This window comes from Danio aesculapii, chromosome 8 (assembly GCF_903798145.1).
Source record: "Danio aesculapii chromosome 8, fDanAes4.1, whole genome shotgun sequence".
NCBI classification, from domain to species: domain Eukaryota; kingdom Metazoa; phylum Chordata; class Actinopteri; order Cypriniformes; family Danionidae; genus Danio; species Danio aesculapii.
Genome location: NC_079442.1, coordinates 8,817,580 through 8,832,112, shown reverse-complemented (window position 1 = coordinate 8,832,112; position 14,533 = coordinate 8,817,580). Strand labels below are relative to the sequence as shown.

Below are 14,533 nucleotides of genomic sequence, written 5' to 3'. Positions count from 1 at the left end.
CTTTGTTCTTCTGTAATATGTTCTGTTTACATTTTATTTCAGCATTCAAAAGTCTTTGGAATAATTCTTAAATGTCTACTTTCAGGTCTTTGTACTGTTTTTTGATCTCGAATGATTAATTTATGTAATGGTAATATTAAACTTCTTTCATTTCTTACAAACGGTTTTAATGTAATATTTGGAAATAACATTAGATTAACTGAGAAACCTGGGGTTTATCAGGTTTTTTCATAAGCATGTGGTATTGTTGTGACTCGCCCATGTACACCTACAACCGATTTCATAATTAAAACTAAACGTTTATTAACTTGGTAAGGTCAATTAACGTGTCAATATGATACAAAAGATCTAGACTATTAGACTTATTCAATGTGGAAGTGCGCTCATTTTTGCGATTGCTTTAGATCTTCCGATTCAGCTGCCTATGGGAGAAATGACTAGGAATAATAAACGGCAGAAACCGGTCAAACTACTTTACAAACAAGTGTTGGCTTGACAATACAGACAAAGCAGAAGAATATAATAAGAAAATATCAATTTGCAACACCAAGCAGCAAAACGTGCTGTTTTTAACGTCTGAAAATGAATGGAAGCCCTACTGAAAAATCCAGCTTAAACCAGCCTAGGCAGGTTGGCTGGTTTTAGAGGGGTTTTGGCCATTTCCAGGCTGGTTTCCAGCCTGGTCTTAGCTGGTCAGGCTGGAAAATGACCAGCTAAAACCAGCTTGACCACCTAGCCAGGCTGGGAGCCTAGCCAAAACGAGCTATGTCCATCTTAAACCAGGCTGGTCAAGCTGTTTTTAGCTGGTCATTTTCCAGCCTGACCAGCTAAGACCAGGCTGGAAAAGGCTGGTAACCAGCCTGGAAATGGCCAAAACCCCTCTAAAACCAGGCTGGTCAACCAGCTAAAACCAGCCGAACAGCCTAGGCTGGTTTAAGCTGGATTTTTCAGCAGGGAGTGAATGAGACCGGAAGTCTCGAGCCAAAATGATTCAAATGGCTGCGCCCACTCGTACGCGGAGAATAAGGTGAATAAACCTAAAGCGTTTTTTAACATTTTAATTTTAGCCGCCAAGAGCTTAACAGATGAAAAACACAAGCTGCACTGCCCTCTGTCGACATTGATTGTCATGACAATCTCGAAATTTGGTTTTAACAGCAAAAATCCTTACAAGAAAACCAACACAACTACACTTCTGTCTTTGCCACACTGATATTAATGTTGTACTTTCTGATCTGTCTGTTGCTTCGAGAAAACATTGTTCTTGTTGTATTTTCATTCTTGTATATTCATATGTTCATATGTATACAATTAAATTAATTTGATGATGTAAGCATTTATAATTATTGTTCATTAATATAATTATTATTTGATCATTTGATTATTGAGTAATAATTTGATTTTTTTTTTAATTTTATTATTATTTTTTTTCTATCAGTATGGCTTTATTAATATTTCTCTTGTTATAATCCTATGACTGTGTGGATTCAATATAAGAGAATAGCTCTATTTCAAGGTTTTCAGTGTTACTTGGCAATGTTGTGAAGCAGTGAGATTTCACTGTCGTGGTATTACTTGTTTGATTGTGTTGAACTATACCCAATCGAGATTGTTCTTTATCACCATTACTCCATCTTCTGCTTTTCTCTATATTTTCAACCCCTATATTGATTGAAAAATAATGAAGAAACTTAGTTCAAGCCTGAATACTTGGTTAACAGTTTTGGCACGGTTTCAGATTCCAGAGAAACTACATTTTCTGATGGAATCTGGGCTGGTCTGGACATTATTTATCTGATATAGAGAATGTTTTTAGCAAATTGTCAAATTCCAAAAAAAAATTCAGCTCACTTCAATACAAATGTCATTGCCCATATGAAAAATACTATAGTAATTTATAGTAAATAATAATGTAATAATAATAATAATAATAATAGTGTTTTTGAGCAATACTATAATCAAGTGCTTCATTTAATCCATTTTGATGATTCTATAGTTGCTATGGTAACAACTATAGCAATATAATCACCCAATACTGTAGTTCTCTACAACTATAGGGTATATTATACTACAATACCACCACAGTTTACGTAACATTCATTATCAGAGTTATAAAATTACAGTATAACACACTTTATGGTTCAGAAAATGATTAATATAGTATTCGTTCATATGAATGTTGACAGACGATCCATTGAAGAGCAGTCTCTGAAGCTCTAAAATGATCCAAGTATGAAGAATGTTACCTTATTTTTTGCTCATCACATCAGTTACCTGCGCTATTAGTGTATCAAGCCTTGTAAGGTGCCGGAAAAAAATTCTCCTGGAAATGGAGCAATACAAACAACATTTAATTACAATACCCGTTAAAAGAAAAATTGTAATTACAGTCTTCATTCCATGAGTTAAACATGTACTTCCTACCATAACACATTTAAAATGAGCACCAAAGCACTGAATGCACGTTTAAACAGAATGTTTATTTAGCAGGGAACATCATCACTATCTGAAGTAAAATGGCGAATGTTTATAAAAGGTATGACGTACAACACGTGGCGTATTTACAAATGAAACTACTGCATGTCCCACACTGTAAGAAAAGACATTAACAAAAGCCTTTTAAAACTCATGAAGGCTTACAGACACTCTTCCTGCTCAGTCGTCATCATCATCATCCTCTTCCTCAAGTCGTCTTGTGTTCTCTGCGTTTGCCCTCAGCACAGCTCCAGGACTGGGGTACGGCCTCTGCTGGAACAGGGGTCCCGCTGCTGTGGTGTCGGCTCCGGTCTTTGCTTCATTGCGTTTGGGGAGACCAGTGGACCATGAGCCCCTAAAACACACACACAAACACTTATCTCGAACATATTCTTTAAAATAGAAACAATCGCCTTTCAGAAGTCAAGTAAATGCTTTGAGAGCACTACATTTTAGTTTGTTGTATACCAAACATTTTGTCCAGTCATGAAATCCAGTCATAATATGTAATGTAGTGTATAACGTGGAGTGGATTGTCAAAGAATTTGGCTAGATTTGAATGTATATAAAAGCAGGACACTTACTGTACAATCATTGCAATGTCATCCCCTAAACACAATCAAGTAAGTGAGCTTGTTCAGTTTCTGTTGTCTCAATATGTCATTTCACAAGTGTTTACTATTAATATTACTGCTGTACAATAGAATGTACCTTTTTACAGTAATGAAAAGAGTCCTAACAGCAATAATGTTTATTAATATTACAGGATTTCTGTTTTATAAATGTTTTAAACTTGTAAAACTCATTCTTGATCACATTTGATAAAGATTTATGATCACAGCGAGCTGAACAAATCTTCTAATCCCAGTCGCTTTGCTCACGTCCTGTCTTGTGGATATGATTATACTATGGAGACATGTTAATATGTGGCTGTTAATCAATTCAGTGGGTGGGAAAAACCACACTCCTACGTCACATTGTAGTGGGCCTCAAAATTAGCGGGATTTGGATCCTATTTTAACATCAGGAGATTTAAAAGAAGAGACTTATTGTCTTTATATTACCCCAATATGACTGTGGACACTATACATACACAGTCCTGTCCAAACAGCTTACAAAGGATGATTTTCATCATAGGTGCCCTTTAAGACTAAGACATTTTTAAGACCATTATGAAGTAAATTTTAGACTCATACAGGACTAAACGCTTGGGAGTTTTTTGAATGGCCCAGATGGAAACGATTTTTATTTGCCCTAATAAAAACATTCTTATTATTTAATAAATTGAATGATTCGATAATAATTTAATAATAAAAATATATATTTTAGATATTGCATAGCAAAATATTGTAAATATTGTGTCAAAACAAGCAAGCTCTAGTTGTAAACATACACTTTTTAACATGAACTATCTTTAAAATCTAAATCAAAATTGATAAAAGTTTGAAAAACTATATTAAACTAAATGTCTTCACAACAGTTTGTCCAGGTCAGTGTCATCAACAGTAAATACATAAAGAACTTTTAAACAAATGTTATTATGAGGAAAATAATTTATAAGGGTTAATAATTAATAATTAAACAATTATGATAAATATAGTTAAATGTTATATTCCTAAATAAAAAGTTTAAAGTTTTAGTGAGATCAATTGTTGATGATTGTATGGGTGTTAATAGCCAAATTGGGTAGCTCTACATGCACTAAGGAAAACTAAGACTCGCTTAAAAGATTTACAATACAATATTTCAGTAAATGAAAGACTTTTTAATATCTAAAATTCTGTTTTTGAGATTTAAGACACTCTGTATTATTATAATGCAACATTTTTAATAAAAAAAAATTATATTGCGCAGCTCATTATTTGACCAAATAATGAAAAAGTCCTCAATTGCAATGTGTTAAAATGTTTTAAACATAGTATATTATTGATTATTATTAAACAAGTATATTAATACAGTCATAGTGATTATTTAAAAGTAATATAATATAAATTTTAGGAATTGTGACAGCCTGTTTGATTATCATATAATTAAACAGGGAAAATAAAATACAAATGATTTTAAATAGATAAGCAGAGCTGATTAAATTCAATTGAAGTGTATTTTTATAGTGCTTTTTACAATAATTCTTGTTTCAATGCAGCTTAATAAAAGATGCACATTATTGCATTACAATCAAATTAGGTTAAAGTTACAATCAAACATAAGTTATGATATACAGATATAGCTTACCTGCAGATTTATAGTATATAGGTGATATCTATGTGTACATGTTTAATGAAGTGTATTTAAATACATATGATCTGTCTTTTAAGCAGGTTCAAAAACTATGTGCTTATTAGGCAGCAACAAAAATCCCTACATTTCATGCTTTTTGTGTTTAAAAAAAATCTACTACTACTACTAATAAATATACTTTCAACAAAATGCACACAATATACCACAATCACATTAAGAATAGTCAATTAATATTTCATGTAAACCAGCAGGTCATTACCTTGGAGCATCCGAATAGGCGCTGGGATCCATGGGATCCATTTCCTCCTGCTGCTGTTTCCGACTTCCTCCTCCTCCTCCTCCTCCTGATCCTCCTACAAAGAAGTCAGCCTTAATTCAAGCTTACCAAAACATCCCTTTACTAATTCTTCTCAATGTTTCTTTTCTTTTACTATCATTTTTTTACTTAATACATCATGCTGCCAACCTCAACTTTCAGTACTGACCTGTTTACAAGCTTAGTTTGTAAAATAAATGCACATCATATATTGTTTACACACATCATATACTGTTTGTTTCACATTATGTGGATTATAGTGTATTTTTTAAATAAATTTTGTATTATTATGTTTATTTTGATTTTTTATTTGTCACAAAAATCTGAAGAATAAATCTTTTTTACTTAAAAAGCTTACCAAAACAAAATTGTAATTAAAATGTTCAAGCTGACAGAATGTAAAATACCTCTCTTTGATTTGCTGTATGGTGCGCTGTCCTCTCTCCTCATCCGTCGGTCACGATCTCGGTCTCTGTCCCGCTCTCGATCTCTGTCTCGATCTCTATCTCGATCCCTGTCCCGTCCATCATCCCTGTCTCTGTCTCGATCCCGCTCCCTATCCCGATCTCGATCTCTGTCCCTCTCTCGGTCCCGATCCCGGTCTCTCTCCGCCTTCTCATAGTGTCCGTCTCCTTTCTCATGTCCAGTCTCTCCTGAAACAAAACACTAATGCTGCAGACCAATTTGCAAACTAATAGTATGTCAAGCCCAAAATAAACCCAATAAGTTAAGGTAACTGAAACCATTTAAGTTAAAAAACTAATCCTGACGAGTACTATAAACTTAATCCATTTGAGTACACAAAACCATTTGAGCACAGTTAAACCCAATAAATGAAGAGAACTCAAATCAATTAAGTGTTGTCAAAAGTATCGAGTTTGGTACTGAAATTTTATAAACGTCCATTTCCCGCTAAGATTTGAGTATGTTCTTAAACACCACTGACCAGCGATTTTGCTCACATGGTCAACAGAAATGACTGCGATTGGCCGTAAATGTCATTAGTTACCACTTATCACCAAGCGAATCTGTATTTGAGCTGACATACGAGCACTCTGCTAATAGATCGACTGATCTCATGGTTTCCGCTACATTCATTCTTCCATGGCGGGGCGCCACACCAAAATTCATCCCACCATGGCTACATTACAGCTTCTCATTCAAAACATTCAGTCATTTTTAAAAAAAATAGCGAGTTATAATCGCACCAAAACGAATTAAAAGGTCAATGTATTATAACAGCGCAAACTTTTCTGTAATCGTAGTAGTGCTGTGTGTTATTTGTTTAACCCTTTAAGCAAACACGAATTGGTTTTCAGTTAAGATGAACACTTAATTATACTTTATAGATAAAGGTCTATGGCTCTTCATACAATGACTTTATCTTGCTAGTGTTTATAGCCGTTTCACTTCAGGACGCATTAATGCCGCTCTTTAGGTCTACCAGAGACAATCATAAATATTCCGAGCAAATCTAATAAATATTGGAGACAAACTTGTTACATAAACGCACTAAATCGCAGTTCAGCATTGTCTTTGAGCCCACAAGAAAATCTGCACTTGAGCAGCAAATATTTGAGGGTGCGCATAAAGTGCATGAACAGAGGAAATCGTATTATGCCGAGTTCAGACTGCATGATTTTTAAAGTAGTCATGTCACAGATGTTTTCAAACTGTATGACTATCTGTGCTAGCGTTTTGTCGCTGCTTTGTTTACACTGCAAGATGGATCGGCGACAGGGGTTTTCACACTGCATGACTTTACAAGGAAGAATCGCCGACAATTGTCTCACTGCCAAAAACACGTAGTATATCCTTGTTTTTAACTACATGACGAGAAAGAAACCTTTAATAGAGTAGAAAAAAGAAAATGTACATATTTGCTCACCTGGGTTTGAAGGGAATTAGCAATTTCTTCTCAATCTCTTTCTTTTTTAACTTTCTGTATGAAGTGTCAAACAGACACGGTTGCACCTGTCAAACCACTAGTTTTTCCTCAATTTCTTAGGTCCAAATAACCGATAATGAGCGCTTTTAACTTCTCCCTCAACCTCCCGCTGGCCTCCAGGTACTCACACACAAGTGAATGCTGCTCTCTTATTGGCTGTAGACGATCGCCGATGTTATTTTCTGTCAAAACTCATTTCACATGGCATGATTTGAATCGCCGACAGCTTCAGATATTCAGCACGCCAAATATCTCACAGGCATCGGCAAATCATCTGCGATTCTCTCAGATCGCGTCTTTGATAGTTCATACTGTGTGATTGTCACTCACGTGTGATTGTCACTCAAAACCTGTCGGCGAGTCAAAATCGGGGCTAAAATCATGCAGTCTGAACTCTGCATTACATAAATGCAATCTTGACTTTTAATACTGCACTCATGACATTTGTCATTGAAATAAAGCCATAGGTAGTTGGAAGATCTGTGTAAAAAGCCTGCCGCCACAGCTGGAAAAATCCTACAGGAAACACTGGATCTACATGGCTTTGAACTGCTTCATGTCTCAATATCTGTGTTTGCACTCTGTGAACAGTGGTGAAGAGTTCTGAACTAATGATCTTTATGGCTAGTCATTTCTGTTAAGCATGTGATCACAATGGCCAATCAGCTGTTTAAGAACGTGCTCAACAGCGCTGAGACGTTAGCAGAAAATTGACTTTTTTTTAAATTCCAGTGCCGATTGATACCAAATTTGATACTTATGACAACACTAATGTAAAGCCCAATAAGTTGAGGTAACTCAAAACCATTTGAGGAAACCGATTGCATCAAAACATCTAAGTTCAAAACCTAATCCTAATGAGTACTGTGAACTTAATCCATTTGAGTACACAAAGTAGTTTGAGCAGAGTAAAACCCAATAAATGAAGAGAACTTAAACCAATTAAGTACTGTAAAACAGTGTAGACAATCGAGTTTGGTACCTGTTAGTACCTCTTGAAACTAATCTTTTGAGTATTGTGAACTTACTCCATTTAAGTTGAAGTTAATGAGACATTTAAGTGATTAAGTAAGTGTTGACTGAGCATTAATGATGAACACCTGCTGTTAACAAAGAGAATTACTGCAGAGAAACACAAAACTACAACTGACTTCAGTCACAGTCTTAGAGCAGAGTAGACAGGCGTTTGGAACATATTACTTCATCATCATTAAAGGGGCACTAAGCGATTTAAAAAACAAACAAACAAACTTTTAATTAAGTACTTAATGTATGCAAGCCTTAAGTGGATATAGTCCTAAAACAAACCTGCAGTCAATCAGAAATAAGGGGCTTGCCTAGTAACAATAGCAGACTTTTAAAAAAGGGGGCAATGCTTAATTGGGTAATAAATTTGTTTAGGTGCTAACAAATATTATAGGGTTAGTTCACCCAAAAATGAAAATGTACTCTCCATTTACTGTGTTCTAACCCTCAAGTGGTTATAAACCTTATAAGTCTCTTTAGTCTGTTACTGTGTTTCCCAACGCTGTTCCTGGAGGCACACCAACAGTGCGTATTTTGGATGTCTCTCTTATCTGAACCATTCATTTCAGGTTTTAGAGTCTCTTCTAATGTTCTGATGACTTGATTCAGGTGTGTTTGATTGAGGTGAGGTTGAAAATGTGTACTGTTGGCGTGCCTTCAGGAACAGGGTTGGGAAACACTGGTCTGTTGAACACAAAAGAAGATATTTTGAAGGAAGCTGAAATCCTGTAACCATTTACTTCCATAGGAGGAAAAACAAATACTATGAAAGTCTATGGTTATGGGTTTTCAGCTTTCTTTAAAATCATATTTTTGTGGAAAAAGTCAATGATGAGTAAAAAATTACAGGATTTTCAGTTTTGGGTGAACTATGCCTTTAATGTTATTGTTTGGCAAAATTTGCTTAGTGCTCCTTTAACAGATTGCTCTGTTGCTTAGTTATAAAAGTCAGTTATTTTGTCACATACCCCATATCTTTTCATAATTAAAATTTGAAATATTAAAAAAGATTTACTGTACAGGAGATGAATTAGCACATTAATGTGCTGTTTACTAGTCTTTATTTGTGTTTACATAATGATGGATTCAAATCTTCATGACCACATACATTTTTACAGATTTGCTCACTGAATACAAACCTGATAGATCACTCAGATCATTAATAATTCCAAGAGTTCAGTCAAAGCAGGGTGAATCGGACTTCAGCTACTACGCCCCTCACTGCTGGAATCAGCTTCCAGAAATGATCAGATGTGCTCCAACATTAGGCACATTCAAATCAAGACTGAAAACACACCTGTTAAGCTGTGCCTTTACTCAATGAGCACTGTGCTACATCCGACAGATCGCACTATTATCTCTTTCTTTTCTTTTATAACCCGTTTTAACACATTTTAATTTTTTGCTGTTTTTTTTCTTGTTTAAGTAAAGCACTTTGAATTACCATTGTGTATGAAATGTGCTATATAAATAAACTTGCCTTGCCTTATTAAAGTTCACAATGTTTATGCAGACAAAATATAACAAGGATAACATTTAACTTTTTTTATCAGGTTAGATATTAATGATTTGACGATAAAGTCTAAAAAGAATAACGCTGCAGATACTCACACTAATATAGCATCATTTTTGTGAGACTGTAAATCAAGAATGAATATTTTTACATTACTGTGAGGGGTAGGTTTAGAGTTGGGGTAGACTTTAATAAAATAAAATTTAATAAGTAATTTAATAAATCACATAAATAATTCTTATAATATTACTGCTTTAATATTACTGTGAGGGGTAGGTTTAAGGTCGGGGTAGACGCTATTAAAATACAATTAATGTTGGGTCAATAAATATCAATTAATAATAAAAATAAATTATATAAAAACTATTAATATAAAAAACTATAAAATAAATAAAATGTGTCATTTAATGACATAAATAATTGTTGTTAACTTCCAGCTGCAGATGTATCCCCTCTAGCAACAATATTTCAACCTCTTTACCCAAGTCTCTCCACTTAACTGTTGGCCTTGTGCATCCACCATGTTTGTAGTTTAACCACTGATTGTAGTTCTGATTTCTATTTGAAAAAATAGTCCTTCTAGATAACTTTGAAATAGCGCACTCATTTAAACACACTGCGATTTGGTAAACATCCATTATTTTGTTTGAGAGTGTGGAAATAAAGATGCACACAAAGCTATCATTATGTTTCATGTCTTGTGTCTTACCTTTTGGTTTCTTGGCAGCTTTGGTGATGACAGCTGCAGGGTCATTAGGGGACAACCAGGACACCAAATCTGTCTCTACATTCCAGTAGTACGGAAGCCCACTAGAGCAAGAATTACATATAAGGCTTATTACATGTAAAGAGTTATTTATATGTAATGAGCCTAAATCTAGACTTTGGGGCATTTATCATGATATGACTATGTTCTTTTGAAGGATTTTGGTCTTTAACTAACATGAATATGGTAGTTATTCACGGTAGTTATTCAATTATAAGTCATCATAAGTCATCTCATTTTAGTGCCTGTATCAAATTACACTGACCAGTTATATATATATATATATATATATATATATATATATATATATATCATACTATAAAAGCTATAAGATGTATCTACTGTAAAATACTTTAAATAACATAAAAAAAAAACATGTCAAAATAAGGGTGAAATATTTTTATCACCATTCAGGATAATATACCTACTTATTACAGATTTGTAATTCATATTTACTTATGATTTGTAATTATATTTTGTGGTACTCAAATAATCCTTCATATGCTTTTCTTTCATTCAGTTATATTTTCAAATTTCAGAATTAGGAAATTTTATATGTTAAGACAAATATTAACAAATGTTCTGTGTATTCAGACCTTTTGGGATTTGTCACATCTATAATGTTGTAATTATTTTACCCACTGATATTTTTATAGTGAGCCAAGACCTCATTACCACAGCATTATTTACAGATTAGACCTAAATATATGTATATATTATGCAATCCTTTTTATCTTACTAAAGCTTCGCATAAAGCAATGTAGCAATAAGAAAACTGACATCATTCAGGAAAACGCAGCTCATGAAACTAAAAACAAAATAAAGGTTGAAACATGAAATGCTTACCAAGCGGGGTCAAAAACTTTGTACCAATTTGATGGTAAACTTTCAATCCTTGTAGCTTCATAATCTACGTTGTTATCATCATAGTCTTCAGCGATAATCTCCTCTTCTGCTTCTGAAGATAATAAATGATGAAATGCAAAACATTAGAGTGGACTCACCAAATTACACTTAATAATTGCCTATTGACTTAAAGGGATAGTTCACCAAAAATATTCTATCATTTACTCACCCTTTACTTGTTTCAAACCATGATGTGTTTTAAATGAGTGAGAATATTAAATGGAGAAATCATACTAGCAGCCAATGACTATCAAAGTACAACATTGTTAGCTTTCAAACAAATAGTGCTATACTTGCAAGCGATTTCAGACCAAATACTCAAAATAATGTGGTAAACAATATAGAGAATGTGTCACATGTTATCACTGAAACAATGCGCTAATACAAAACCAACATTACCTCAACTGACTTGACAAATACTATGAAAGTCATTGGTTTTCAGCATCAGTCATGACTATATTTTTAGGAAAAATGAAGTAACCATTGACTTCCATTGCATTTGTTTTTACTATGGCAGTCAATTGTTACTAGCTTCAGCATTTTTTTAAATGTATTCTTTTGTGTTCAACAGTATAAACTCATAAATGTTTGAAACAAGGAAACGGTGAGTAAAAGATGCCAGAATTTTCCTTTTGGGGTGAACTATCCCTTTAAATAAGCATGGTTATGTTACCGTGGTCGGACTGTTTCACAATCCCTCTTTTAGCGAGTCGTGCAAGTAAAGCAGGAGGCAAAGGCATCTGAAGAAAAGCAAAACATCTCAGTGATCAGTGTTGACGAGCCACGAGAAACTCAAACTATAGCCACAATGTGAAAACCGCTCACATGGTGCAAGTTTTCTATGCATGCAATATACAGATTATTCTGTGTGCGATTGTATCAGTAAATAAATTACAAAATGTGCATTATTTACCTTCACGATGTCCAAAAAATTAGTTATATGACCACGGTTTCATTGAAAAGAAGCAAAGCAGCGAACTGGGCGCGTACTGATGACGTAGTATGACGTATCATGGCATTACTGCAAACAAAACGTAACGAAACGATTCTCTCATCTTTTTTGATGTCAAGAACACATTGTATCTTTCATATGAAATAAAAACAAATACAATACAAGGCTTAAAAAGATTCAATATTTTATCCACGGCTATGCAAGAAGGCACATTAGAAGACCATGAACATGCCAATATGAGGTAAAATAACTGTAATATTATCTTGCAGTATCTGGCAGTACTTATTTGTAAATAAATACAAGAGAAAAAGTAAAAATACCACAGTATGAAAGAGAGAGGGGGAGAGATTGAAAAGCCTCTCAATCGCCCCCTGGAGGAGAAAGACAGAATGGGTCTTCTCCTACCGCTATGAAAGCAGAAAGAAATCACGGAGAAAACAAAATGTGGGTAACGAAGCAGTCAACTTGTAAACATTACAGATACTAGTACTAAAACGGAGAGATGGGGAAGTGTATTAGCTGACAAATGAAGGTAAGCAAAAGCTTACAGCACCTGGTATTCCCAGGCGGTCTCCCATCCAAGTACTAACCAAGCCCGACCCTGCTTAGCTTCCGAGATCAGACGAGATCGGGCGTGTTCAGGGTGGTATGGCCGTAAGCAAATGTTGCAGTCTGGAGCAGCCTATTTAAAGGATAATAACTAACGTACAGTCAACGTTACTGGGGTATAGCTAACGTTACATTCTATTTTGTTATTTGTGGGAAAGGCCTACATAAATTTTCCATCATTTTCGTTGCTCTTTGTAAGTTAATTCTTTAGTTAGCATTTTAATAGGGCAATTGTAATTCATAAACTACATTAAGACTTCAGAATATTCGAGTAATTCTTATATTAACAGGCCTTCTGTGTGAAACCCTGCATGCAAATCAGTTGTTTGACTATTGCTGTAATTGCACTTTTTCATATATGCATGTAAGGCCTATTTTGTTTGTACATTAAAAATAAAATAAAAAACGTTACAAAATTTGTTAAGAATTTTTAATGATATTTTTTCTTTTATTTAAAACTGTCTCCATTTGTCAGTCCTTTAACATCTATATTTATATTAAGTAATTTCTTTTAATGTGTTATGTGTGTAACTGTTTTAACTACATTTGGACTTTTTTAATGTATTTTCAAGTATTGTACTTCAAACTACGTTGCATTTACTGAAATGTATTAAACTAAACATACTTATTAATCATTCAAGGTCACATGTCATGTATTAATGTAAATACATACATAGTTTACACAAAGAAACAGAAGTATAAATATAGACTTTCATTATTATATTGCATGATCTGATAAATTAATACAAATCATTGTCATCACGTAAACATTAGTAGGCTTTATAATTGTATCATATAATTCTACTATTTTATATTATTCAAAACATTATAAGGTGTCAATATAATTGTCAAAACCAGCATAAATATATTTCTAAATGGTGCAAAATTTGCTGATTCCTTTAAAATTCACTAAAACATGAATGTGAATATAATATTGTGTAAAGGATTAAATAACAGCAGTGTGAGTTTCAGTAAAAAGCAAACAATATTCTAGTTAGGATATACATTGATCCACAAATAAGCACAATAATACTTAATAACGGAACTATAAAGTTCATATAATCATGTCACACTGTACATACTTTCCTTATTTCAGAATAATGATTATGATATGACCAGGTTGGAGTGATAGTCATTACAGCAGAAAGAGAAAACTTGATTTTTCTTCAGGTTTGCCTCCTTAAATAATATATATTTTATGATAAACATTAGATATAGATGGACTAAAATCAATTTGTTTTTTCACTGATTCAGCTTAACAGCAGTTATCAATCAATTCTCAATAGCAACCTGTGTTCTTGCATTCGTTTCTATTATTTAAAAAAACAACGAATACATGACTTAAAGGTATACATATATACAAATAACACATGAGCCTATTTGAGGATGCAAACCTTTCAAATGTTGATGTTAATTCTATGAAGATCTGCTATCTGGGGGTAGCTTTTAATGAATACAAAACCTTTTATTTTTATAGTAAGGCATTTAAAATACTCTGCAATGCACATTTGTAATTGTAACAGCAATTTGTTTATTGGACTACTTTATTAAATATTGTAAAAACAACTTTATATAACCTAAAAATACATTAAGTGTAGGCCTATGGCAAAGTGGTGCAGTAATCTTCAGGTGCTTCCAAACGGTTTGGAATTTCTTTCTTCTGTTGAATTGTCATTTTGGGGTAAACAAAGTTATTTTAGGTTATTTTGACTGTATTGTCCCACATTCACACAAGGTCAAAAGTTAATAGAAACTTCACAAAAAAAGAAAGAAAAGAAAGTGTA

General features: G+C 33.6%; 1 protein-coding gene and 1 non-coding gene across 3 annotated transcripts; both read right to left on the bottom strand.

Moving 5' to 3' along the window:
• Positions 1 to 2,461: 2,461 nt before the first annotated feature.
• On the bottom strand, positions 2,462 to 12,204 carry pqbp1 (polyglutamine binding protein 1). 2 transcript variants are annotated; one of them, XM_056463133.1, is made up of 7 exons: positions 12,102 to 12,204; positions 11,862 to 11,928; positions 11,129 to 11,240; positions 10,226 to 10,326; positions 5,437 to 5,682; positions 4,973 to 5,066; positions 2,462 to 2,830 (listed from the first exon to the last, which is right to left on the bottom strand). In XM_056463133.1, the coding sequence occupies exons 2-7, from the start codon at positions 11,926 to 11,928 to the stop codon at positions 2,656 to 2,658; spliced, it is 795 nt and encodes a 264-aa protein (XP_056319108.1). In that variant the 5' UTR covers positions 12,102 to 12,204; the 3' UTR covers positions 2,462 to 2,655. The 2 variants fall into 2 exon arrangements, with proteins under 2 accessions (XP_056319108.1, XP_056319109.1); XM_056463134.1 differs by having other exon boundaries at positions 4,973 to 5,063.
• A 477-nt stretch (positions 12,205 to 12,681) lies between these two features.
• LOC130234331 (5S ribosomal RNA) lies at positions 12,682 to 12,800 on the bottom strand. Its single transcript, XR_008838291.1, has one exon. It is a non-coding gene; the product is annotated as a 5S ribosomal RNA (ribosomal RNA).
• Positions 12,801 to 14,533: the final 1,733 nt, after the last annotated feature.